The 26,783-nt window shown below is 32.2% G+C and overlaps 1 protein-coding gene across 1 annotated transcript in view; it reads left to right on the top strand.

The window, feature by feature from the left end:
• Window positions 1–26,783, top strand: part of WDR78 (WD repeat domain 78) — an 82,041-nt gene that overhangs the window by 20,674 nt on the left and 34,584 nt on the right. Inside the window, 3 exon segments of the mRNA XM_011369602.2 lie at window positions 12,407–12,563; window positions 14,900–15,039; window positions 24,801–24,956. Coding sequence (XP_011367904.1) covers window positions 12,407–12,563; window positions 14,900–15,039; window positions 24,801–24,956 — 453 coding nt within the window.

Below are 26,783 nucleotides of genomic sequence, written 5' to 3'. Positions count from 1 at the left end.
ACTCGAGATAAAAGAGCTATGATAATGATTCCCAAATACTGGCCTGTGCAGTAGCTACATGAGAATTACCAGGTTAGTGACTATCCAGATATTTTTTTAAAGTTCCAAGGTGACTGTCTTGCACCACCAGCCTCAGAAACCACAAACTCTTTTCTAAAAGAGCTCAGCTTCTAACTCAGCGGACAAGTAATTCTAATACATTGTGATTAATGCCAAATAAGACATATGCAGAATGTGATGGGATCATTTAGAAAGGAAAGATTAACTCCTTTGAGGTAAAAAGAAAGAATGTTCACAGAGAATATAATTAACTTTTGATTTGGGTTTTTAAAGATAATAGTAATTTGTCAGGGGAACAGAGAAGAGAGATCCATTTCGGGCAGACAATGAAATAGGTAATGCAAAGGGTTATGAAAGTGAAGATAAAAGAATGAGGAAATAATGGTTGATCAAAAGTGCTGGAAGAAATGGGTATGTACTTGAGGGGCATTTGCCTTGGAGTGCAGTAAGGATATCTTTTCCTCTAAGATGATAGTGAAGGATTAGTAGAAATATCGATAAGGTTGGAAAAGTGCTGAATGTACGCTTCTTTTTGGTGATAGACTCTTCTTTTTGATATAATAGGAATGCTTCTGACAACAAGCAAGAGAATACCTACCATTAGCTTAAACAAATAAAGGCTTATTTTTCTCACATTAGAAAAGTTAAGAGGTAGATAGCTTCTAACTCAGCGGACAGGTAATTCTACTCTTTGTGATTAATGCCAAATAATCACAATTGGCTTTGATTTTGTTGGTTAATTATGCCAGACTCTGGATTGGCAGCTCTGATATTCTCTTTTCTTAAGTCTTTTCTTCTTGTTTCTTGCCTTATGGTCTCAAAATATCTACCCCAGCTCTGGATATTATATCCACATTAAAACAGAAAGAAGGAGAAAAGCAGTAGCGCCAGTCATATCTCCTCCATTTATCAGGAAAGAAAAAGCTTTCCCGGAAGTCTTTGTTCTTCCTGTATATTTCTGCTTTTATAGGCCAGAACTGTGTCACATGGCCATCCCTAGCTTCTAGAGAGACCAAGAAAGCTAAATACTTCATTTCCCAATCCCTATTAAGTAGAAAGAGGCAAAGGAAGGTAGGAAGTCTTAGCAATGAAAATTTAGGCAATTAGCAGTGTCTGTTGCAGGAGAAAAGCTCATCATCTCTGAGGGAGACAGAGGATTAGATTATTGTCATGACCTCCCCCAGCCCTCTACCTATATTCTTGCCACCCTCCAATTTGTTTTTTCCAAACTTTCCACAGAGATTTGTTTAAAACCACAATCTAATCACATTCTTCTCTGTTTAAAAGCTCTTCCATGGATTTGCATTGCTCTTAAGATAAAATTTTTATATAATGATTTGCCTTGAGGCTTTCCTCTACTTGTCTATATCACAAAACAAGCAGCAGTGACACAACTTCACTTCCAGAACCCTTGAAGAAGAATATAGATGTTTATATTATCTTGGAAGTTATTCTCTAAAATGAATCACACCTAAACGATTCTACTTCTACCACCTGGCTGCACTTATAAACTAGAACAGTGTTTCTCAATTTTGAATGCACATTAACACCATCTGGTATACCTCTTAAAATTTCCATCCTCGAGTCTCATCCCAGGCCAACTGAATTGGAATATCTTGGAGTGGGGGTTAGATGTAAGTTGTGCACTGATAAGTATATATCTACCTGTTCTGAGATAGGGGAAGTCCTGATTTATAGTATTTGACAATTACCATGGTAGAACTAATTTCACCACAGCAAATTTCAAGCCATCAACATGAAATTTCTAAATGGAAAGTTAGGAAGAGATGCTTAGAAGCACAGTATTACTTAGTATTTTCACGATACAGATACAATAACTATAATTAACTATAAGAGTTTAGATAAAAGTAAAATTTAGTAACATAGTTAGGAAGTGATGAGTCGTGAGTCTGTTTTTAATGATTCATTTAATTGTAAGTTTATATAATTTAATTTTGAATAATGACTTTGACTCACGAAATTCTTGATAATTTAAAAATTGGCTTGTGTAAGCTGGTACAAGCCTGCTTTAACACACTTCTGGATATAAATATATTAAAATTTTTTTCCCATGTGATCCTAATGTGTATTTCTTTTCTAAATTAGCATTAAAAATACTGATGCCTAGGTCAAATGTCCAGAATTCTGATTTAATTATTATGTGGGATGATGCCTGAGCATCAAGATTTTGAAAGGCTTTCCATGTAATAAGGAATGTGCAGTAAACATTGAGAACCTAACCTTCTTTATAGCAATGGTTTTCAGATTAGTAATATCAATATCACCTGAGAATTCATTAGAAATACACATTATAGGACTGACAAAATAAAAAGCTCTGGGGGTAGTCTTTCAGCTTCACTTCAACATGTCAAGAGCTTAGAAATCATTACGCCTGTCCTGTACCAGGAAACACTTGGACAAACTGAAAATCAATAGCTTTTCTTGGATCCAAAATCTGGATACACAGGCAGTCCAGAGAAATACAGCTCCTGAAATTTGCTTACCACATTCTGGGGAACACATACATGATTATTTTTATGAAGCCAAGGGCTTACTAGTATGAGAGTAAAAAAATCCTTGGTGGACCACAGTGATGCCTTCATATGGGCTTTCCTTCCAGGAATCCACCAAATTCTCCCAGTGAGAATCTGAGAAAGATATATTAGAAAGTTTAACTAGGGGAGGGATGGAATAGCCACCTTTAAATCCTCCTAGACTCTCTCTTCTCCCCGCAAAAAACCTAGTCTCCGGGATAAAAAAAAAAAAAAAAAAAATTGCCAGAGAATAATTTTCATGCTGTATCCCATTTAGGAAAAGGGAATTCTACTCTAGCGCCAGTCTGCCTTTCTCACCTAAAGGGAGAAAAAAACAGAGACCAGGGCTTTAAAGAATTAGATTGAGAATGTTGCAGCCAGGGAAAGGAATAAGTGAGGGGAGTAAGAAAGCTATACTCTTGGAGTAGGGACAGAAATACTTATGAACACCACAACTCCAAGACAGGTCCATTAAAAGACAGACTTAAACACATTATAGAATACTTCCCTTCCCCCCACACTTTACCACCATACCAACAAGTCTTCAGGATAATAATACTTAATTATAGCTGAAAGACCTGCAAGACACAGTTTTTCTCTAAGGAGCAGTACAAAGAAAAGCCCCAAAACCAAGAGGGGATACAAAAATTAGGACTCTAGAGAAATTTGAAGCCTCTGAATACCTATGGCTAAAACAAACATTAAATACAGCTGGACTCCCAGCCTGATTAACATAGATTCTTATACTAAAGTCCTATTTACCTCAGTACTTAGTACCTGATTCAACATGCCTGACTTTAAAAAAAAAAAAAGTCATATGCAAAAGGACAAAGAAAAATATATTTTGAAGAAATCAAGTAAGCTGTGACATTTAGAAATTCAGACAGAGAATTTAAAATAATTATATTTAATATGTTAAGAACTCTAATGGAAAAAGTATGCCACATGCAAGGTGTGTAATGTCAACAGAGGGATGAAAATTAATAAAAAAGAGTCAAATGGGAATGCTAGAAATAAAAACATGGTAACAAATGAAGACTATTTTGATAGGCTCATCAGTAGACTTGGCAGGGTTGAGAAAAGAATCAGTTAATTTGAACAGAGGTCAATGGAAATTTCCCAAACTGAAATGCAAAGAGAAAAAAACAGAATAGGCATCCAAAACCTGTGGGACAATATCGAAAGGTGAATGCAAATAATTGGAATAGTACAAGAGAATGAAGTAGAATATTTGTAGTAATAATGGTTCAGAATATTCCAGAATTAATGACGGACATTAACCCACAGTTACAAGAAGTTTGGAGAACACCAAGCAAGATAAGTTTCCAAACAAAAAGACAAACAAACAAAATCAACCTAAGAATATTATATTCAAATTGCAGACAAAGAGAAAATATTGAAGGAAGCCTGAGGGGGGAAACACTTGACCTACAATGGACTTTAAGAGTGAAATGAAATCTTTAAAGTGTTAAAAAACAAAAAACAAAACAAAACAAAAAAACCCTGGCATTCTACAATTCTATTCAAGCAGTTATACTTCAAAATGAAAGAGGAAAACTTTCTCAGATAAATTCAGAGGGAATTCATTGCCACTAGACCTGCTCTGAAAGAACTTCTTCAGGTACAGGGAAAATTATATATAGTTCAGAAACTACATAAAGAAAAGAAATATTGGAAAAGGAATAAATAGAGGTTAAAATCATTTTTTTTTGTTGTTCAGAACAAGGTAGATAATCAGGCATAATGACAACAATTCTGTAATGATAAAGGGTTAAAAAAATGTATGCACATTCTTCTCAAGCTCACATAGAAGATTCACCAAGATAGACCATATTCTAGACCATAACACACCCTCAACAGGTTTAAAGAATAGAGTACAAAGTATGTGCTCAGGCCACAACAGAAATAAAACAAATCAGCAACAGTCAGATAGCTGGGAAATTTCCAAATATTTTAAAATTAAACAACAATTTGAAATAACCAATGGGTAAAAGAAGTCTCATGAGAAATTAAAAAATATTTTGACCTTAATGGAACTACAACTTATCAAAATTTGGGGCATGCAGGAAAATCAGTGTTTAAAGGGAAATTTATAGCACTAAATGCATATATTGAGAAAGAAGAGCAATATAAAAGTAATAACTTAGGCTTTTATATTAGTAAACAAAAGAAAGAAGAGTACATTTAACCTGAAGTAAGCGAAGAAAATAGTCTTGGAGCAGAAATCAGTGAAATTTGAAACAGAAAAATAGTAGAGTATCAATGATACCAAAATCTGGCTCATTGAAAATATCAGTAAAATTGATAAAATTTTACCTATATTAACAAAGAAAAAAAGAAAGAATATACATATTGCCAATAGAAATAAAAGATGTCATCACTGCTGAACCCATGGACTAAAAAGGATAATAAGGAAATAGTGCAAAAAATTCTGTGCCCACAAATTTTGAATTTAGATGAAGTAGACTAGTTTTTATTAAAGTCACAAACTATCAAAACTCACTTGAGGAGAATAGGTCATCTTAACAGCTTTTTATATATTTAAGAAATTGAAGTAGTAGTTGAAAACACCCCCAAAAAGAAAATAACCAGGTCCAGATAATTTCACTGGTCAACTCTACCAATCATTTAAGGAAGAAACATTTTTATACAGTCTATTCCAGGAAATAGGTGGAGAGGGAACATTCACCAATATTACCGTAATACCAAAACCAAATAAAGGCATTTTAAGAAAATTAGAGACCAATAACTCTCATGGAACATAGATGCAAAAAAAAAAAAAAAAAATTAAAATTAATATTAGAAAACAAAATCTAGCAATTTATAAAGGGGATAATATATCTCAACTAAATGAGATCCATTTCAGGAATGTAAGACTGGTTCAACAATTGTAAATTTTAAAAGAATGTAATTTATCATATTAACAGACCGAATAAAAACCATACAAACTATCAAAAGATGCAGGAAAAGTATTTGATGAAATCTGATATCCATTCATAATAAAAAAAAAAATACTTAAAAAACAAAGAATAGAAGGAACTTCCTTAACCTAATAAAGGGAATATATAAAAACAAGTCAAGGGTACAAATTTCCAGTTATAAAAGGAATCGGTCATGGGGATGTAATGTACTGGATGGCAACTATAGTTAACAACACTGTGTTGCGTATTTAAAAGCAGCTAGGAGAGTGGAGTTCTCAGCACAAGAAAAAAATTAACTTTGTATAGTGACAAACGTTAACTAGACTTACTGTGGTCATTTTGTCATCATTTTACAGTATATCCAAATATTAAATCATTACATTTTATACCTGAAACTAATATAATGTTATGTGGATTGTACCTCAAAAAAATACTAAGGCTCATATTATATTTAATGAAGAGAAGCTGAACGCTTTCCTGCTAAGATCCAGAATAAGGAAAGGATGTCCTCTCTCACCACTGCTATTCAGCATTGTATTGGAAGTCCTCCCTAGTGTAACAAGACAAGAAAAATATAATTTATATATTGGAAAGGAAGAAATAAAACTGTCTATATTTGCTGATGACATCGTTGTTTATGTAGAAAATCCTACGGAATCTACAAAAACAAAAACTCCTGGCACCAATAAGCTTATATCCTGCAACATTGCAGGATAATATATAAAAGTAATACTTTTCTATGTACCATCAGTGGACAACTGGAATTTGAAATTTTAAAAAACAGTGTCATTTACAGTAGAACTAAAATGTAAAAATCTAACAAAATATGGACAATATCTGTATGCAGAAAACTACAAAACAGGGAAGAAAGAAAATGGATCTAAATAAATGGAAAGATATTCCATGTTCATGCATTGGAAAATTTGATATTTTTTAGATGTCATTTCTTCATAATTTAATGCATAGATTCAATCCAATCTCTATCAAAATCTCAGGAAGATTTTTTTTGTGTGTGTATATATATATATATATACACATATATACACACACATATATTAACTGATTCTATAATTTATATAGAAAGGCAAAGGACCTAGAATAGCCAACACAACCTTGAAAAAAAAATTGAAGGACTCACCTGATTTCAAGAGTAAGTGTAAAGCTACAGTTGTCAAGACAGTGTATTAGTAAAACAATAAACACTGATCAATGGAACAGAATAGAGATCCCAGAAATAGACTCACAGTACTGTAATAAACTGACCTTTGACAAAGACACAGAAGCAGTTTAATGGAGAAAAAATTATCTTTTTAACAACTGCGATGGAACAACTGTACATCAAAATGCAAAAAAAAAAGAAAGTGAACATAGACACAGACATTACACCTTACACAAAAATTAATGCCAAATGCGCCACATACCTAAATGTGAAATGAAAAAGTATAAAATTTCTTAAAGAAAATATCAGAAAATAATTTGTGTGATCTTAGATTGGTGATGAGATTTTTAGATATGACACCAAAAGCATAATCCATGCAAGAAAAAAATTGATAGATTCGACTTTATTAAAATTAAAATTTTTGCTCTGTGAGACAGTGTTAAGTGAATGAAAAGGCAAGCCATACACTGGGAAAAAATATTAACAAATTACATGTATGATAAAGAACTTGTATCCAGAATATATAAAGAACTCTTAAAACTTAATATAAAAACAGCCAACCAATTAAAAAAAGCACAAATGAATGGAACAAAAATGCCTCCAAAAAAGATATACGTATGGCAAATAAGTATATGCAAAGATACTCAGCTTCATTTGTTTTTACACTTGATTTTAGCCAAAAGGCCGAGAAGCAATACTTCATTTGTTTTTAGGGAAATGCAAATGAATAAGATACCGCGTACTCATTAAAACAGCTAAATCCCCCCCCAAAAAACGGATGATACCAATTGCTGGCAAATATATGAAGCAGTAGCAACTCTCAGTCATTACTGATGGGAATAACACAACAAATTTTAACGACAATTCAGCAGTTTCTTATAAAGCTAAATGTAGTATCACCATATAATACAGCAGCTCCACTCCTAAGTATTTATTCAACTGGTTTGAAAACATATCCACACAAAAACCTGCACTCAAATGTTTCTAGGCGCTTAATCATAATCACAAAAATTGGAATCAATCAAGATGTCCTTTAATAGATGAATGGATAAGGGTACATACACAGAACAAAGGGTACATCCATACAATGGAAGAGTATTTAGCAATAAAAATAAATGAGCTATAAATCTATTCAATAACATGAAAGAATCTTAAATGTTCATTGCTAAGTCAAATCAGTCAGAAAAGACTAGTGTATAGCATTGCATAATTCCATTTATATGATATTCTGGAAAATGCAAAAGCATAAAACAGAAAATAGATCAGTGGTTGCCAGGGACTTAGGAGAGGGGGTTGAATATGTGTAACACAGTGGATTTTTTAGGATGATGAAACTTTTCTGTATGATACTGTAGTAGTGGATACATGACACTATGCATTTATAAAAATTTGTGGAATCTTACATCACAAAAATAAACTTTAATATATCTACATTAAAAAAAATAGTACTATTAAGAGATCGAAGGATCCTTGAATGGAATACACGGTGGCATCAGAATCTAACTACTTTTTCAAATGTATGACATCACCTTACTGAATAGTGATGGTGAGGCAGGGGGAACGATAACCCTAAATAGTGTTGAAATTGAGCAGAGACTGTAAGTTTTCAAACATGGAAATGCACATAAGTAGTATACTCTAGTTAATAAACTCATTTTCCATAGAGGTATGGGTTAACAATTCTGGATTATTGTGCATGTATACTAGGATTGAACACATAAATAAATGGAGGGCAGCTGGTGGGAAGCAGATTTCACATTGTTTGAGTGGAAGTTTACAGACAAACGGGAGGAGATTAGAATTATACATGTGGTACTAGATGAGAACCAAGAATGTTACTATGAACTCACGTTTAGCTTAATATAGATACAGATTGATATATGTATATTGATATAGATGCATACATGGGTTAGTATAGTAACAGGTATTTCCTAGTTCTGTCTGCTGAGAAGGCCTGAAAACAACATCCTAGTAACAATAGTATACCTGGGGCCCAGATCTTGGTTTCTAATACCATTTTCCAATAGAAGGAACCAGAGATCTTTGGAGAAATGATTGATTCTAGAGCTGTTCAGGGCATATGTAAGATGAATCAGAAAGTAAACAAATGCTAAGAAAAAAAACTACAATAAACAAACAAAAATGTGGATGTATGTGAAAGAGACATAGTAGCCAACAGAAGGAGCTCCCAATGATCAAAGGTTGAACAATTTCAACAATGAAATAACATAAGATTATAACCCAAGTATAAAGCAAACAATGAGTACATACTGATATAAAGAAATGGTTAAATAAATAAATGGGGGAGAATAGATAAATATCATGTACAAAAGAATTCCAAATAATTTATATAGCTATTCTTCCCTTAAGAAGATGGAGCTTGACTCCCCATCTTGTTTAAGTGTAGGCTTTGCATATTGGCATCCTTCCAAAAAGTACTGGATATAGGGAGGAGGGGAAGAGTAACTTAAGTGCAAAGAAACCTGACAAACACTTTCTCAGGTCAAGGTTAACATCATCAGTGGTAAGTCATGTTGGTAGCATGTGCCCTTGATATGCGATGATAATGACACTTTAGCTTTTTAGTCTTCCATAAATCCATAACCCCTTTCTACCATGATGAAACCAAATTGAAAGACATTCTACAAAATACATGACCAGTACTTCTTAAAACTCAAGGCCATCAAAAACAAGGGAAGTCTGAGGAACTATCACAATCTAGGGAGGCCTAAGTAGATATGACTAAATGTAATGCATCTTGGATTAGATCCTGGAAAAGAAAAAGGACATTGGTTAAAAACTAATAAAATTGGGATAAAGTATGGCCTTTTGATAATAACAAAGTATCAATACTGGTTTATTGGTGTGATAGATGTATCATAGTAATGTTAACAATAGGAAAAACTAGGTACAAGGTATACAGGAACTTTTTGTTATATTCTTGCAAATCTGTATATGTAAAACTATTCTGAAATAAAACATTTATTAAATTTTTTTTAAAAAATGTCTAGAGATGAATCCCTAGACATTTAACATACTCTCCAAGTGATTCTGATGCATGCTGAAGTTTGAGAACTCTTGCTTTACTGTATAATCAAAAAGAGGCTTATGATTAGAAAAGTTTGTGGTTTTATTTCCAAGCTAGGGACCAAACAGCATCTTACACACAGATTGTCTCTAGGAGGTCTCAGAGAATAAATGAATAAGGATAAGATACCTTTTTACATAAACTCATAAAGTATTTTGACTTGCATATAATCCATTTGTGAGGAGAGAGGCAAGAATAAAATGATGTTGTGAGTCAGTGATATTGTAATCGTATCATACCAATTCTAGCCTAAGTAGGGGCCAAGAAAGGGGTCTCCGAAGGTTGCCAAATAATGGCATCCCTTTTCACACACAGTTAGAAATTAATTGAAAAATATAGCAAGAGTGAATATGATAGATTGGAGCCAAAATATGACATTACGGATAAAGACCAGCTGTTAATCTCCCAAATTTGATAGACTTACTCACCCATTCATTAAAGTGTCTAGACCAATTCAGGCCCACCTTAACCCTCTTAAAGGGGCATCATGAGTTAAGGTGTGGAGAGGAACCAAGATTGTCATACTAGAGCTCCTTCCTTCCAGAACAACCATCACGAGTGGAGAAGATATGTTCTCTTCATCACTGGCAGAAGATGTGTTCTCTTCATCACCTGGAGCAGGCGAGGCAGATTGATAAATTTGTAATGCTTTTCCAGATGGAAAGGGATATGTAGTCAAGATCTGGTTGTAAGGCTAGTTTAAAGTTAGAGAATCTAACCCATGAAATAGCTTCTACAGGTATATGGGGGAGTCTGAAACAATTTCTCAATATGTATCAAATTTAAGCAACATTCAGACAATGGTCAATCCAGAGATCCAGGCAAAAATACTATTTGCCAATCTAGGGTTTGTCTATAAATGGTAGCTATTAAGTAGAAGATTGACTAGACTATTACTTTCCTTAACCACAATAGATAATTGAGATGTTACTATATTAGGTTTTATATGTGTGATACAGCTAATGTAAGATCATTTGTTTTATAATTAGCATTCCTGTGCCACAATGCTACTTCGAAGTAGATATAGCTAAATCATAAATGGAGATCTGTTGGTCTAAGTTAGAGAATCGGGAGCCTAAATTTCTAGTCATAAAATTGCCAGTTTGAGACTTCTCACTTAGCCTCTGTTTCCCATTTTCTTCATTGATAAAAAGAATAGTTTGGACTAGATATACCTCAAATTGTGTTCATGTGACTAATTCATTTACTTATTCACTTATCCTATATTTACCTTAGCCAAATTGACTTACATAAATCATCTCTTCCTCATATTTTAAATTTATTGCAGAAATAATAAAAATTAAAGAATATTTTTAAAAAGAGTAACAACTTAAAATTTTCCATTTCCCGAGGGAGGAGCGGGGAGGGAGATGGGGGGAAATTTTTAAATCATTTCTTCAATTAAAAAATTAAAAAATTAAATGAGAAAAATAAAAATAAAAAAAATAATAAAAAATAAAATTTCTATTTCCTGACCTTGTCCATATGCATTGGTATTTTACATTGTTATAACCATACTATAGGTTCTGTTCTGGATTGTTCGTCACTTATTTTATCATAAATATATTTTAATACAAAATATAGAATTTAGCTTTTCACAGATGGAATATTTCAGTGGAACTACAAATAGTCACAATAAAATATAGCAAATATATTTTAATAAGTTTTATTATATTTAATTACTATTTAATATTCATAGATGAGTATACTATAATTTATTTAACCATTCTAAATGCTGATGGTTAGTTTGTGGAATTAGTAACTTGTATTATTGTTTTTAGCATATGTAGAGGAAAGTGTTTTTCTCAGGCTCTGGGCCTTCTTAAGACTGAGCTTTAGTCTGTAGAAAGTATATACCCTTATGTCTTGTTTTCCTAAAGCTATTCAAGCTTTACACTTCCCAAAGCCTCATGGATCCCTGCTTCACACCCTATTTTTAACAGAAAACAGTGAACTCTGACCTATATACCTTGTCTTATCTTACTGTTACCCACACAACCAAGTCCAAACTCCCCCAGCCCTGAATGAAATTTTTCAAGGACCTGGATCAGACCTCTGACTAGCCTAAAGGCTGAGGCTAATCCTTTTCAATGTATTACTTGCATGGATATAGAGCCTATTTTATCCCTATGTTTAACCAGAACTTTCAGTGGAGAATCTTTTTAGCTATTGATGAAGATGATTAGAGCAGGGCTATAATCTAAATCAGACACAACTGATAAGAAAGCCAAACAAAGAATAAAAGGTTGTTGTAGATACAGACTGGAAATTAACTTAAGGGCTCAAAGAAGGTTTGTATACTATGTCTCCCAAATACAATCACCCATTTTCTTCTTGAGTAGTATCAAAAATCACCCCAGTGTCTCTGTTAATATTATAGGATAGATATAATGAGATGCCCTTGGAGTTATGACTACAAGTATGAGACTAGGATAGGCTTGATAAATCAGGAACAGAGACTGTTTATGAGTGATAATATCATTTGGCTTCTGAGGGATTGAATAGACTACATACAGCTCACAACATGGACTGCTCCTTGACCATATAAAGCCACTTGCAATATATGACCTATCTTGATATCTTGGTGAAATGAAAATTTAAAACAGCAATTAGTAAATGATTTTTATTAAGTCATGTACTTTAGATTTACGAGTTATAAGGACAACACCTGGAAAAACTGTAACGAAAGAAGACCTGGAGAAGACTGTAGAGATAATACTCACAGAGACAGAAACACTAGGATTTTTTAACCTACCAACAGTCATGGTTTCGGTAGAATCTGAAGAAGCTGAGAAAGTAAGGTATGTATGGTTCAACTGTCTACACTGCTTCTGTAATTCAAATGCTGGTTATTTTGTTTCTGTCCTTGAGGATTCCTGGATAAATACTGTGGTGTATGTGCCTAGTGAAATTATATATAAAACTATATATGTGCTCTGTGAAATTATATATAAATTATTTATGTTGTATATATTTTTTCTGGAGGAAGAACCAATAGATTTACCATATTCTTTAAAAAGTAAGTGAAATACTAAGTTAAATAACAAAAGAAATGAAGGAAATTTCTAAGTCACAATATAGGTTTTAATGATCTTTATGCATATGTAAGTTGTTTTCAATTTAAAAGGAAAGGACTGAGATTTTAATATTCACAACTTAAGGGAATATATGTTATGGGAATATAACTGACTTTGCTATATTAGAGTAGATTTTCCATTTCTCTATTAATGAATACAAATATATTACTAGTTTTTGCCTCATGCATTTTGAACCTCTGTCACTAGGTACATATACATTAAGAATTGTTGTCTTTTTGATAGATTGACCCCTTTATCATTATATAATGCTGCTCTTTATTTCTGAAGTCTTGCTCTGAAGTCTGAAATTAATAAAGCTACTATAAGTAGGTTATTAATATAATTATTCAGGTAATTTAGAATATGATGCATAGTACTAAAAAAATCCATTAAAATAATTTTTAGGGTATTATTCTTACCCAAATATAAAATGTTATAGAATTGTTTGCACTATAAAATATATAACAATTAGATTCTGAATAAATACTTTTTAAAGCTCATAAGACATAAAAGAAAGCTGCTAGGACCATAAAAAGGAAATGGAAAAATAGCAAAGAGATTGATAAGTGATGTGAAATCAGAGAGAGAGAGAGAGATTCTAGAAGCAAATGGTATATTAGCTCATGGATCTAGAGCCCACCAGTAAGCCTTGGGTCTCCCACAAATTGAGAAAGCTGACTTATATTGGAAATACATCTAAAATGAATGTTAAAATAAAATATGTTTATATAATTGTTGAAATTAAGAAGTAAACATTGACTTAGATCTTGAAATTAAAAAGTAAATATTAAATTTAAACAAGACATAATTAAATAGAGATTTAATAAATTGAATCTGAATACTGTACAAACATAGATCTGGATAAATTATACACAGTTTGGAGAGAAGAATGGGATATAAAGAATGAAAAAGTTTAAAAGGATATTGACAATAGAATAAAGGTCTAACATACACCTAGTCAGTTCCCAAAGGCAGAATAAAAAGAATGGAAGAGAGGTACTATTCAAAGTCTTGAGTGGGTGAAGACTTTCTCAAACTATTTAAAGGCTCCATTCTACAAAAATAGGAATAAATAAAAAGAAATCTACAAAATAAGAATGAACTCAGTACATTGTACCGATACTTCAGAATATCAAGTATTAAAAGATTTTTAAAACAGAAGAAAGAGAAAACATATCATCTACAGAGAAATGATTAAACTGACAGCATTATTAGTGATAAAGAAGGTCACTTCATAATGATAAAAAGGTATAAGAGTTCTAGACTTGAATTTTCCTAATAAAATAATCTCCAAATATATGAAACAAAAATTGGAAACTTGATAAAGATCCTATTAAAGTAATATATTTAAACACACCTCTCTTAATTATTGATAAAATAATTATCAACCAATAAAAATTAGTTTAAATGTAGAAAACTTGAACAAAATGTAATTTAATGGTTATACATAGAATAGTACATTCCACAATTAGAGAACACACGCTCTTTTCAAGCACACGTGGAACATTTATAAAAATCATCCATGCACAAGGCCATGAAACAAAGTTTTAAAATTTCAAAGAAATGGTATCATACTAAATTCTCTAACCACAGTGGAATGAAGCTGAAAATTAATAACATAAATCTCCACTAGAACATAGACGCACATTCACGTACACATTTGGAAGTAAGCACATTCTTTAAATTCTTCATGAATTGAATAAGTCATAATGAAGATTTAAGAAATACTCAGAACTAAACAATTATGAAAATAATACATACAGGATGACACAAAAATGAGTAGTACTCTGAGGAAAATTTATAGCTTCGAGTGTCTATATCAAAGTTTATAAAATCTGCATGGAAATAATGCCGGCAGGGATATTGGGAGGTATAGTATAAAAAATCCTTTGGTGGTAGTTCAATGCAGTCTCTTCCTAAGGAATGTTTTTAACTTTCACTCTTTGGTGCAATCCACATTCAGGAAAGTAAATTTGAGGAAAGACATAATATAAAAAGATGATGTGTATGTTAATAATTGATTTTTATTAATTAGTTGCATATATGTTATTTTTTAATAGCTGGAGAAACAAAAATTATGAGACCCTTTGTAGAAATAGATTAGGCAATGACTTATATGTTGAAAGGATGATGCAGACTATTAATGGAGCACCAAAGAATAAAGACGTTCAGTGTGACAAAATCATAAAGCAAGACAAAGGTAATTTATGTTCTGCTTGATAAACTACCCTGTTGAATTAATATGCATTTTGAGTCTGTCAATTAGTAAATGTTGAAATATATAAAGCAAAAATAGAAATAATTTGGCCACATCACAACAGTAGCTGGGTACTATGATCTACAGCTTTCAGAATTTGACTGGTAAGTTAACAAATAATAAATACAGATATAGAAGATTTGAATAACATAATTATCAATCTTGATTTTTATACAAACTATATCACAGAACTTTGTACTCTTCAAATGTTTAAGAAGCATTTATAGAAACTAACAGTTTATGTTACAAAGAATATCAACTGTAAGTAATAACATTTAAAATATTCCAGACACTATTCTAGGCCTTTCACATATATTAACTGATTTAATTCTCACAACATCCTTATGAGGTAGGTATTATTATATCCCTCCATATTATAGAGGAAGAAACAGACAAAGAGAAGTTAGCTAATTTGCCCAAGGTCACTCAGCTGGTATTGCAGACAATGTTACCCCTAGACAGTCTAGTTCTAGAGTCTGTGCTCTTAACTACTACACTTACTATCTTTCAATGTTTATAAATTAACAATCCTGAGACCACTGCATAGTCAAAAATCTGTGAAGTGTGACCAAAGAGGTAATTAAAAGAAAGGTTATAATCTTAATGGCCTTTGTTACTGAGCAAAACTATAAACTGGTTATTTAAAAAGATTAAAATAGACAAACTTCTAAGCAAGTGCTAAATCAAGAAAAGGGCAACTTATTAGCAGAAAAGCTTTGTGGCATCTTTACTTGTTCTTGACCCATTCCCCTCCCCAGTGTGGTGGTGGTCTTAAAGACAGCAGCCTGCCTTCCCAGTAAGAGACCCTGGCCTCTGGTTCTAGAGGGAGGAGAGCAGACCTTATTCTCAAGGAATTTGGTTTGTCTGTTTTACTCTGTCTGGGGGCTACCTGAAGGACTGACACAAGACACTAGTCTTTTTTTTTTTTTTTTTTTTGCCTGACTCATAACTCTCAGGTGGTAAAGCAATTGTGCATATCATATTCTTCAAAAATGTTATGAGGAAAATGAACAACTCACCTCTACTGAGGCAAGAGAATACAATTGAGTCAAACAAGAGACACTGAAAGCCTGGGAGAAAAAGCTAGGAAGAGAGTTTCTTTGGGAAATTAAGGTATTGAAAAATGCTTGCATATACAGAGGAATTTAGAAAGTCATGTGCATGCCTAGAGCAGGATGAGAGCTCAGAAAAGACTTAAAATATCCCAAACTACTTCTGACTGATCTCTGGGCTCAGTATAAGCAGGAAGTAAAGGCTAAGGCATGTTTTTAAACAACCTGGTTTAGCACTCAAGGAAGACCCCAATAGAGACCCAATCTGCAAAGACTGGTTGAGGTTTTTTTTTTTCCTTTTTTTTTTTGTTTCTTTTTCTTTTCTTTTTTTTCCTCTTTTTTTTTTTTTTTTTTTTTTAATTTGAGGAAGGGAAGAATACAGGTGTTCAAGGAAATCTCTGTCAGGACACTAGCTGACCCAAAGCTAAAAACCAGTACTTCTAAGATGAACATGACAGAGAATACAGACTATAACAATAGTTTTGAAACAGCACAACAAACCTTGAGGAGAGGAAGAATCAAATTTCCAGAGTTACCAAATTGTCATATGATATCATATATCAAGGATAAAAAGAAACAAAGTATGGCCCATTCAAAGAAGAAATTAACAGAAACTCTGCCTGAGGAAGTACAGACATTGAACTTACTAGACAAAGACTTTAGATCAATTGTGTTAAATATGTTCATAACACTAAAGGACACTATGGACAAAGATCTAAAGTAAACCAGTAGAATGCTATAAAAAAATAAAAAATCAATAAAAAGATAAAAATTATGAAAAGGAACCAAACAGAAATTTTGTAGATTAATAGTATAATAACTGAAATGGAAAAACTTGCCAGAGTTTTCAATAGCAGATTTGAGTGGGCAGAAGAAGGAAGCAGCAATTTTTAAAGATAAGTCAACTGAAATGATCTAGTCTGAGGAGCAGAAAGAAAAAAATGAAGAAACATGAACAGAGCCTGAAGGACTTGTCAGGTTCCACCAACCAGACCAATATATACAAAATGGGAATTTCAGAAAGAAGGAAGAACAGATAAAGGGGCAGAAAGAATATTTGAAGAATGATGGCCAAAAACTTCCTAGGTTTGATAAAAGACATAAACCTGCACATCCAAGAAGCTCAATAAACTCCAAGAATGATAAACACAAAGATATCTACACATTTTGAAACACATCATCAAACCATTGAAAGACAGAGAGTTTTTAGAGCAGCTAAAAAAACAGGTGACTCTTCACATACAAGAGATCTTCACTAAGATTCCACCGAGCAAAAACCTTGCAGGCCAGAAGTCAGTGGGATGACATACTTTAAGCGCTAAAAGAAAGATACTGTCAACTACTAATTCTGTGTCTTTCAAATAATCCTCATAAAGGAGAAATTAAATTGAATAACAAAATTAAATATTTTCTCATGAAGGAGAAATTGAAACATTCCCAGATAAACAAAAGCAAGGGAATTTAGCATAGTAGAACTGCCTTACAAGAAATCCTAAAGGGAGTCCTTCAGGCAAAAATGGAAGAAACACTAGATTCAGAAACATGAAGATATAAAGAATACTAGTAAAGGTAACTACATGGGTAAATACAAAAGGCAGTATTGTAATTGTGGTTTATAACTCCAGTTTTTTTGCAATATTTAAAATGCATAAAACAATTATAATTCTTTGCTAATGGGTATACAATGTATAAAGACATAATTTGTGACATCAACATATAGTGGGTGGGATAGAGGTATATTGGAGCATTTTTGTATGCTAATGAAGTAAGATAGTATTAATTCAAAATAGATTGTTAAAATTTTAAGAAATTAATTGTAATCCTCAAGGCAACCACACACAAAAAAAATAACTTTAAAATTACAGAAAAGATGAGAAAGGCATTAAAAAAATACACTATAAAAAGTCAGTTAAACACAAAAACGACAGTAATAGAGAAACTGAAGAACAACAAAGATATGACATAAAGAAGATAAATAGAAAAATGGCATAAGTCCTTTCTGAACAGTAATTACTTTAAATAAATGGATTAAACTCTCCAATTAAGAGGCAGACTGACAGGATGGTTAAAACATCTAAACATGATCCAACAATATGCTGTCTAACAGACTGCCTTTAGCTTCAAAGACACAAATTATGTTAAAAGTGAAAAGAAGTAAATAGTAACCAAAGAAAGTTAAGATGGCTTTACTAATATAAGACAAAATAGACTTTAGATAAAATTGTTACAAGAGACTAAGAACATTGTATATTGCTGAAAAGTTTCAATCCATAAAGAAGATATAACAATTATAGATATACATGCACTTAACAAGAGAGCCCCAAAATATATGAAGCAAATATTGACAAAAGCGAAGGGAGAAATAGTTCTATAATAAGAATTGAGACTTCATTACCTCTCTTTCAATAATGGACAGAACAATTAGATTATCAACAAGAAAGTAAAGGACTTGAATAACAGTATAATCTAGATATAATCTTCCATACTAAAACAGCAGAATAGACTTTTTTCTTCTACATTTCACATGGAAAACTCTCTGGGATACACCATTACGTTAGGCCACAAAACAAGAATTAATAAAATTTTAAATATTGAAATCTTCCAAAGAATCTTTTCTGACCACAATGTAATGAAACTAAAAATCTATAACAGAAGGAAAACTGGAAAATATACAAATATGTAGAAATTAAACAACACCCTTTTAAACTACCAGTGGGTCAAAAAAGAAAGCACAAGGGAAATTAGAAAATACTTTGAGATGAATGAAATGAAAATATAACAAACTTATGGGCTATAGTGAAGTAGTGCTTAGAGGAAAATTTATAGCTACAGATACATTAAAAAAGAAGGATCTCAAATCGTAACCTAACTTTACACCTTAAGGAACTAGGAAAAGAAGATAAAAATAAAACAAAAGCTATTAGAAGGAAGAGAATAATAAAGATTAGAGTGGAGGTAAGAAAAATGAGAATAAACAAAAGAGAAAAATCAATAGAATCAAAAGTTGGTACTTTGAAAAGATAAATAGAATTTACAAAACTTTAGATCAACTAAGAAAAAATAAGATAGAAGTTGCAAATTACTAAAATGAGAAATGGAAGCGGGGACAGTACTACTGTCTTTGCAGACATAAAATGGATTATAAAGGAATACTATGAACAATTGTATGTCAGTAAATTAGATAACTAAATGAAATAGACAAATTCCTAGAAGCACACAAATTGTGAAAACTGACTCAAGAAGAAATATAAAATCTAAACATGTATAACACGAGACTGAAGTAATAATCAAAGCCTTCCAATAAAGATCTGAAGACCAAATGGTTTCACTGGTGAATTCCACCAATCATATAAAGAATCAACACCACCAATCCTTAAAAAAAAAATTTTCCAAAAAATAGAAGAGAATACTTTGAAGCTTTTGAGCCCAACATTACCTTGATACCAAAGCCAGATAAAGACATAACAAGAAAACCACATACTAATATTACTTATTATTATTTAAAACCTTCAACAAAATACTAGTAAACTGATCCAGCTGCATAATAAATGGATTATATACTATATATCAAGTGAGATTTACCCCAGCGATGAGTGATTCAACATACATAAACCAATCAGTATAATACACATTAATAGAATGAAAGACCCCACATGTTATCAATTGATGTGGGAAAATTATCTGACAAAAAATCCAACATAGTCTCATGATAAAAAACATTCAGCAAACTAGGAATAGAAGGAAATTTCCTCAACTTGACAAAAGGTATTTATGAAAAACCCACAGCTAGCATTATATGCAACGGTGAAAATCTGGACATTTATCCTATAAAATCAGGAACAAAATGAGGATGCCTGCTTTCTCGACTGCCATTCAAAATTGCACTAGAAGCTATAGGCCAAGCAATTGGGCAAGGAAAAGAAATAAAAAGCATGAAGTTGGAAGAGAAGAAATAAAACTATCTCTATTCACAGATGATATGATATTTTTTGGAGTTTTTTAAAATTTATTTTTCAACTACAGTTGGCATAATATTAGTTTCGTGTGTAGAACGTAGTAATTAGATATTCATATAACTTACAGAATGATCACTCTAATAAGTCTAGTACCCACAGATAACATACATGATCTTAAGTATAGAAAATCCTAAGGAATCCATACAATGACTATTGGTGCTAATAAATACAGTAAAGTTGTAGAATACAAAATCAATACACAAAATTCAGTTGTATTTCTATACGCTACCAATGAACAATCCACAAAAGAAATTTAAAAAATAATTGCATTTGTAACAGCAGCCAAAATAATAAAATACCTAGGAATGAATTTAACCAAGAAGATGAAAGACTTGTACAATGATAACTACAAAACATTATGAACTTCAAAAGAGTTTCACTGTTTTTTATTTTCTCTCCCCTTAGGTGGGGCAGGATGGCTCAAGTGTGCTGGCGCTAGGTATTTCCCTTCCCTCAGGTCATTTAGGCCCTTAATAATACCCTAGTAGGTTTCTTCTGGTTATCTAGTTTCCCCTGAGGGCACACCTGGTTAAGAAGATAAGAGTGCTCTGGTGTATTTAAAAATGGTTCATTTTCCTCTTCCTCTGCCTGAACCATGAGGAGATTTTTTTTTTTTCCTGTGACTTACTGTAGGAATCTGGTTATATTCCTGGAGTTAAAGCTCACAAAATGTAGGGCTTCCCTATGACTGGACACCCTGGAGTTTTAACTCTCAGACCTGTCCACAGTCTCCAACCTCCAACCTCCAGCAACTCATCACACAATTCAGATTTTCCTACCCCAGCATTGATTCCCACAGTAGTTTCCACTCCTGAATCTCTGCTCCAATAAGCCACAATTCCCTATATTTGCTTGCCTGTTCATCTCTTCAGTCTTGGGGGCAGCAGTTTGCCCTGTGTCAGTATCTCTCTTTCAAACCCAAGATGAGTTGTTAATTTTCCAGTCTGTTCAACTTTTCACTTGTTCGTAGGACAGAATGGCGACTTCCAAGCTCCTTAACTGTGAAACTAGAAACTGCAAGTCTCATTTTCTTAACCTGAGGCTAGAATACTCAGGTGAATCTGCCAGATTCTTCTTTGTATATAGCTTGCCTTTACCATTCTTAATGTAGTTCCTTTCAATAGGCCACCTTAGATAAGGTGAGAAAACTCATTTCCCTGCACAGACATTTTCTGTTAGACCCTACTCCTGAAAGCTGCAGAGAAGCCATGATGGATAAAAAATATAGAGCAGCCCACTCACCGTGACCATGTTATCACTGGACATTCGGTGCCTAGCTTGTCAGCTGCCCTCAGTGGGTTAAACTCTATGTTTCCGAGCATATATTTATGCTCTTACTCTGTATTTTCCTTGTAAGTGGCTCATGTAAACTCAGAGAAGCTGAAGTCAGACTATGGACCAGACTACTCTGATTATCTTCTCCTGGGAATCCTAATCTACCAGTGGTGATTTTGTTTTCTTCTTATCCATCTGTGGTAGTGTTTGCTATTCCAGTTTTTGAAACTAGACAATATGTTGTAAAAGTATACATATGTCTGAGAGTCTTACATAGGGTTCTCTAAGAAGAAGCCTCTGAGAAAAGGACTTGAGTGTACATAATTTAATTTGGAGGTTGTCTTAAGAAATATTGGTAAGGGAGAAAGCAAGTGAGACAAGAAAGGGTAGGCAGCCAACAAAGTTTATATTATTTTTCAAATTACATCTCCTAGAGAACTCTGTAAGCCAGAGTTATCTTACCATGCTCCAACTTTCTAAATCATTGTTTGAGGGTGGATAGGCTTGTGAGTTCCTCAGCACTTGTGGCCTAATTTGTGGACATCCAAGTGGCCTTTGTAGCCAAAGAAATGCAGGTGCTAGCAGTTGGATATTGGCCAGTAAGATGTAACACAGAGTAGATATGGGTAGAACAACAGCATCTGCCACAGGAGAAAAACCTTTAAAACAGCAAGGGAATGACCAATCCAAAAGTTAGGAAAAGTGGGTACTTCTGTTGGAGGTAGCTAGAAGAAAGAAGGCTATGATAGGAGAGTGTTCAGGCGGCCTCTAAGCACCTGGGGATGTTTGATTTTTTTATTCTGGCTGGTAAGTACATGGTATTAATTTTTATACTGCACATGTATGTGCTATATACTCTTCAGTGAATGGTATAAATTTCACAATAAAAATTTTATTAAAGCAATAAAAGATACTTTATACTAAAGAATTTAGATACAGATCAAGTAAATATTAAGGTTTTATGGATCAGTAAAAATCATGTATCTTCATACTAATTTTGTATGAGACTGAAAGATTCAAGAGTTAGGGAGATGGAAATCAAAATATTACCTTTATTACTGAAAAAGTTAATTGAAAAATGTAGCCTTAAATCTGCAGCTAGGTGGACTTTCTATTTCTCCCCTCCAGAATAGATCTTACCAACAGTAGTTGGCACAGATAGACAAGCACAGATCCCTGTAGGAGTGAGAGCAGACTAGGGTGCATGCTTTCTGCAAGTGAGCAGACCTAACATAAGAAGCCAGAAGTGGCTGAACTGCAATTCCTGCTAAACTCTCTTGTGAGATTAGTTACTTCTCTTTCCCTGGTGATGAGTGAGTGAAGGACATAGGCCAGAAGTGTTAATTTAGCTGAAGTTCTCTCTGTAAAGATTCATAAGAAGTGAGGAAAAAATTTCTCATTTAACAGTATACATATAGTAATTTATGATAAAAGTGGAATTTCAAATTAATGGATAATTCAATAAATGTATTAATGTTCTTGGCTAACTTTTGAAAATACAATGAAATCCTACAGTGTTGTAGATTTCATAAAATCAGTTTGTTTTCTATATATATTATACAACAATAAAAAGTCTTTTATAAAAGTGTATGATATGAGCTCATTTTATTTAGAATATACATATGTATACAAATACATATATGTGTGAATATGGAAAGACATACACCAAAATATTAGCAGTCATTATCTCTGGGTAATGGAAATACAAGTCATTTACCTTTTTTGTTTATTTGTTTATAGTGATTATGTCTTATTACTCAGCTAAAGAGTAAAATTATTTTTCCGTAAGTGTTATGTAGTCAGTTGCTATACTCTTATAGTCTGAATTAAACTGATAGAAACAACATTTTAACACTTATAAAAACTATTTAGGCATATCTTAAACCCCAAAATGCTCAAAACACAGGTATAGATGGGCATACTTTTTCCGATACTAGTTAAAATAGCTTTCTTTAATAGTATATAACAATACAAAATTGGGAGGCTGCAATCATTAATTATTTATTATTCCATCTTATACATGATATATATGGCATGTGGTTTGAGATTGTCTATTTTTTAGATTCATTTATTCAAATAAACAAATATAACAATGGTGGTGAAGTAAAATTACCAATGTTATTTGTTATCTTCAAAGAAGAAAATTTGAAATCACCCTAACATTTTAGATTGCTTATTTATAAAGTGTATTTATTTATGTAGCAAATATTTTATTAGTGCCATGTAACAATATATTCCTATATGCCCAACTTACTAAACTTTCAGTTAAAGGAAGAAAAGTTTAGGTAATTCAGTGTTCAAAGATATAATTTCTTTCTATGGTCTTTTACTTCATGAACATGGAAATTCTTTCTAATTCAGCAAAATGTACTAGGTATTTATTCTGTGTGACTTTACTAGATAATATTAAATTCAATAAGATAGAAATATTATTATGAAATGTGAGTTAACATTCCTATTAATTGAAACTCTTGTTAAACATTAGAGATCCTTCATTTTACATTATGAAAATAAAGTTCTAACAATGAAGTAGTTGCATTTATTAGATCCAGATGCTGTTTTTATTTTCAAGGAAAGGAATACTTTCTTAAATCACTGTACTTTAACTGAAATAAAGTAAGTTTAGCATGTAAGAATATATTGTTACGTGGTCATTGATAAAATAATTGCTTTGTAAGCCATTTATTGTTACATCAGCAATGAAGGGGTGGGAATTTTTTTTTTTTAATTTGGAGATAAATACATTTATCCGATTTTTGGAGACCATTGTTATATTGGCTTATTTTCAAGAGAAGGTAATAATAATACTGCTCTACAAATTTTTTGAGAACAGAGTCTGTCATTTTCTCAACTTATGTATGATCTTTTCACAAGTATATAGAAAATGTTTCTTGCTAAAAATAGAATTAGGTAATTATAAATAAAAAGTTTTGTAGAATATAACATGTTATATGTTAACCATAAGTAAAGTAACATTAAAATCTTGTTATAACATGGTTGTCTGGGTCCAAATCAAAGAAGCCCTGTATTAAAAGACTGATTAGATCATGCTGCACCAGCTTGCAGTATAGGTGAGGAAGGTATGGGGATTAGAAAGGAAAATAAAAAGTGAGAATAATTTGGAGCTATCACTAAAACATTAAGGTGTTTGTAGATACTGAAAGTGTGATGGCTAAGGATTTCTTAAGGTTGTTTCATGATTTTTTTTTTTCATTTTTATCCACTTCTGCGATTGTTGTAAAACTACTTTTTTTTCTAGACAGTAGATATTCTTATCTTAGATTTTGCCATAATTAGTTATGTATAACCTAAATATTAGAATTTTCTATAAAGTAACTTTTACCTTTCTGCCTCTATTTAGGCATAATGGCTACTACTTGGGATTTGTATGATTCTTATAATGCTCTGGAACTTTCATCTGTACCAGTAAAACAATCTACAATTGATTCAAGTAGTAAAGCAAATGTGCCTTCTAAAGATCGGGACCAAAGAGGGCCAGGAAGTACTACAGACAAAAGTAAAATTTCATTTATTTCATTTTTTTTTGAATGAAGTTTTCACATAACATTTTAAATAAATGTTTTTTTAGCAGTTACAATATTTTCTTTCAATGGAACATGAAAAATATTTTTGTGTCTATATTCATGAGAGATTTGTTAAGAATTTTTGTGTCTATATTTTTGAAGGATATTGGTCTGTATTTTGTTTTGTACTTTGTCTCGTTTTGGAATACTAACTTCATAAATTGAATTAGAAAGTTTTCCTTCCCTCTCTATTTTCTGGAAGAAAATATGTAGAATTCGTGTTAATTCTTTAAATTTCTGGTAGAATTCTCCAGCAAAATCATCTGTGCCTGGAGATTTTTTTTGCAAGGGGATAGTTTTTACAATTACAAATTCAATTTCCTTAAATTTTAAAATGTGTTGGATAAGTTGTAGTTTGTATTTTTAGAGTAATTGCTTAATTTTATTTAAGTTGTCAAGTTTATGTATGCAAAGTTGTTTGGCGTATTCCTTTATTATCCTTTTGATATCGACAGGGTTCGTATTATCTCCTGTTTCATTCTTGAATTTGGTATTTAGTGTCTTTTCTCTTTTTGTTTTTGTCTGTTTTACTGGAGCTTTGTTAATTTTATTGATCTTCTCAAAGAACCAGCTGTCCATTTCACTGATTTTTTTCTAGTTTTCTGTTTCCAATTTCATTGATTTCTCTTCATATCTTTCCTATTTCCTTCCTTCTGATAGCTTTCAGTTTATTTTGCTTTTCATTTTTCGGTTCTTGAATTAGGAGCTTATATTATTGATTTGACACTTTCTCCCTTTTCAAATATACAGTTAGTGCTATAAAATTTTCTCTCAGCACTGTTTTAACTGTCTCCAAAATTTTAATATGTTGTGTTTTTATTTTCGTGAAATTAAATATTTTTTTAAGATTTCCCTTAAGACTTCCTCTTTGACACACAGATTATTTAGAGGGTATTTTATAGATTCTAAGTGTTTAAAGTTGTTCTGTTATCTTTTCATCAGTAATTTCGTTTGATTCTATTGTAATTGGAAAACATACTATGATTTTTCTTTTTTTAAATGTGTTAAGGTTTGTCTTATAGTCCAGAATATGGTCTATCATGATATACATTCCAAGGGCACTTGAACAAAAGATGTATTTGGCTGCCATTGGGTGGAGTGCTATATAAATGTCAAATCAGATGTTTTCGATTGGTGTGTTCTTGGGTTCTTTAATATCCTGAGTGATTTCTGTCATTATTACAACAAATTTTAGATTTGTCTGTTTCTCCTTTCAGTTCTATAAGTCTTTTAAAATTAAAAAAAATTCTTTTATTCAATTACAATTGACATTCAATATTATCTTAGTTTAAGCTATACAGCATAGTGGTTAGACATTTATATAACTTATGAAGGAATTCTCCCGATAAGTCTAGTACCCACCTGGCACCAGACATAGCTATTATAATATTATTGACTATATTCCCTATGCTGTACTTTACATCCCTGTGACAATTTTGTAATTGCCAAATTGTACTTCTTAATCCCTTCACTTTTTACACTCAACTCCCTAACCCCACTCCCATCTGGCAGATACAGTTTATTCTCTGTTAACTATGAATTTGTTTCTGTTCTGATTGTCTTTTTCTGTCTTTTTTTGTCTGACTTATTTCATTTAGCATGATACCCTCTAGATCCATTTATGTTGTTGCATATGATAAGATTTAATTCTTTTTTATGGCCAAGTAATATTCCATTGTCTATATATATAGCACATCTTTTTTATCCAATCATCCTAAGTGAAATAAGTCAGACAAAGAAAGACAAATATATGATCTCAT

Source organism: Pteropus vampyrus, unplaced genomic scaffold, assembly GCF_000151845.1.
Source record: "Pteropus vampyrus isolate Shadow unplaced genomic scaffold, Pvam_2.0 Scaffold151, whole genome shotgun sequence".
NCBI classification, from domain to species: Eukaryota; Metazoa; Chordata; class Mammalia; order Chiroptera; family Pteropodidae; genus Pteropus; species Pteropus vampyrus.
Note: the sequence above shows the minus strand (reverse complement) of the source record. Positions and strands in the feature narration are given on the sequence as shown.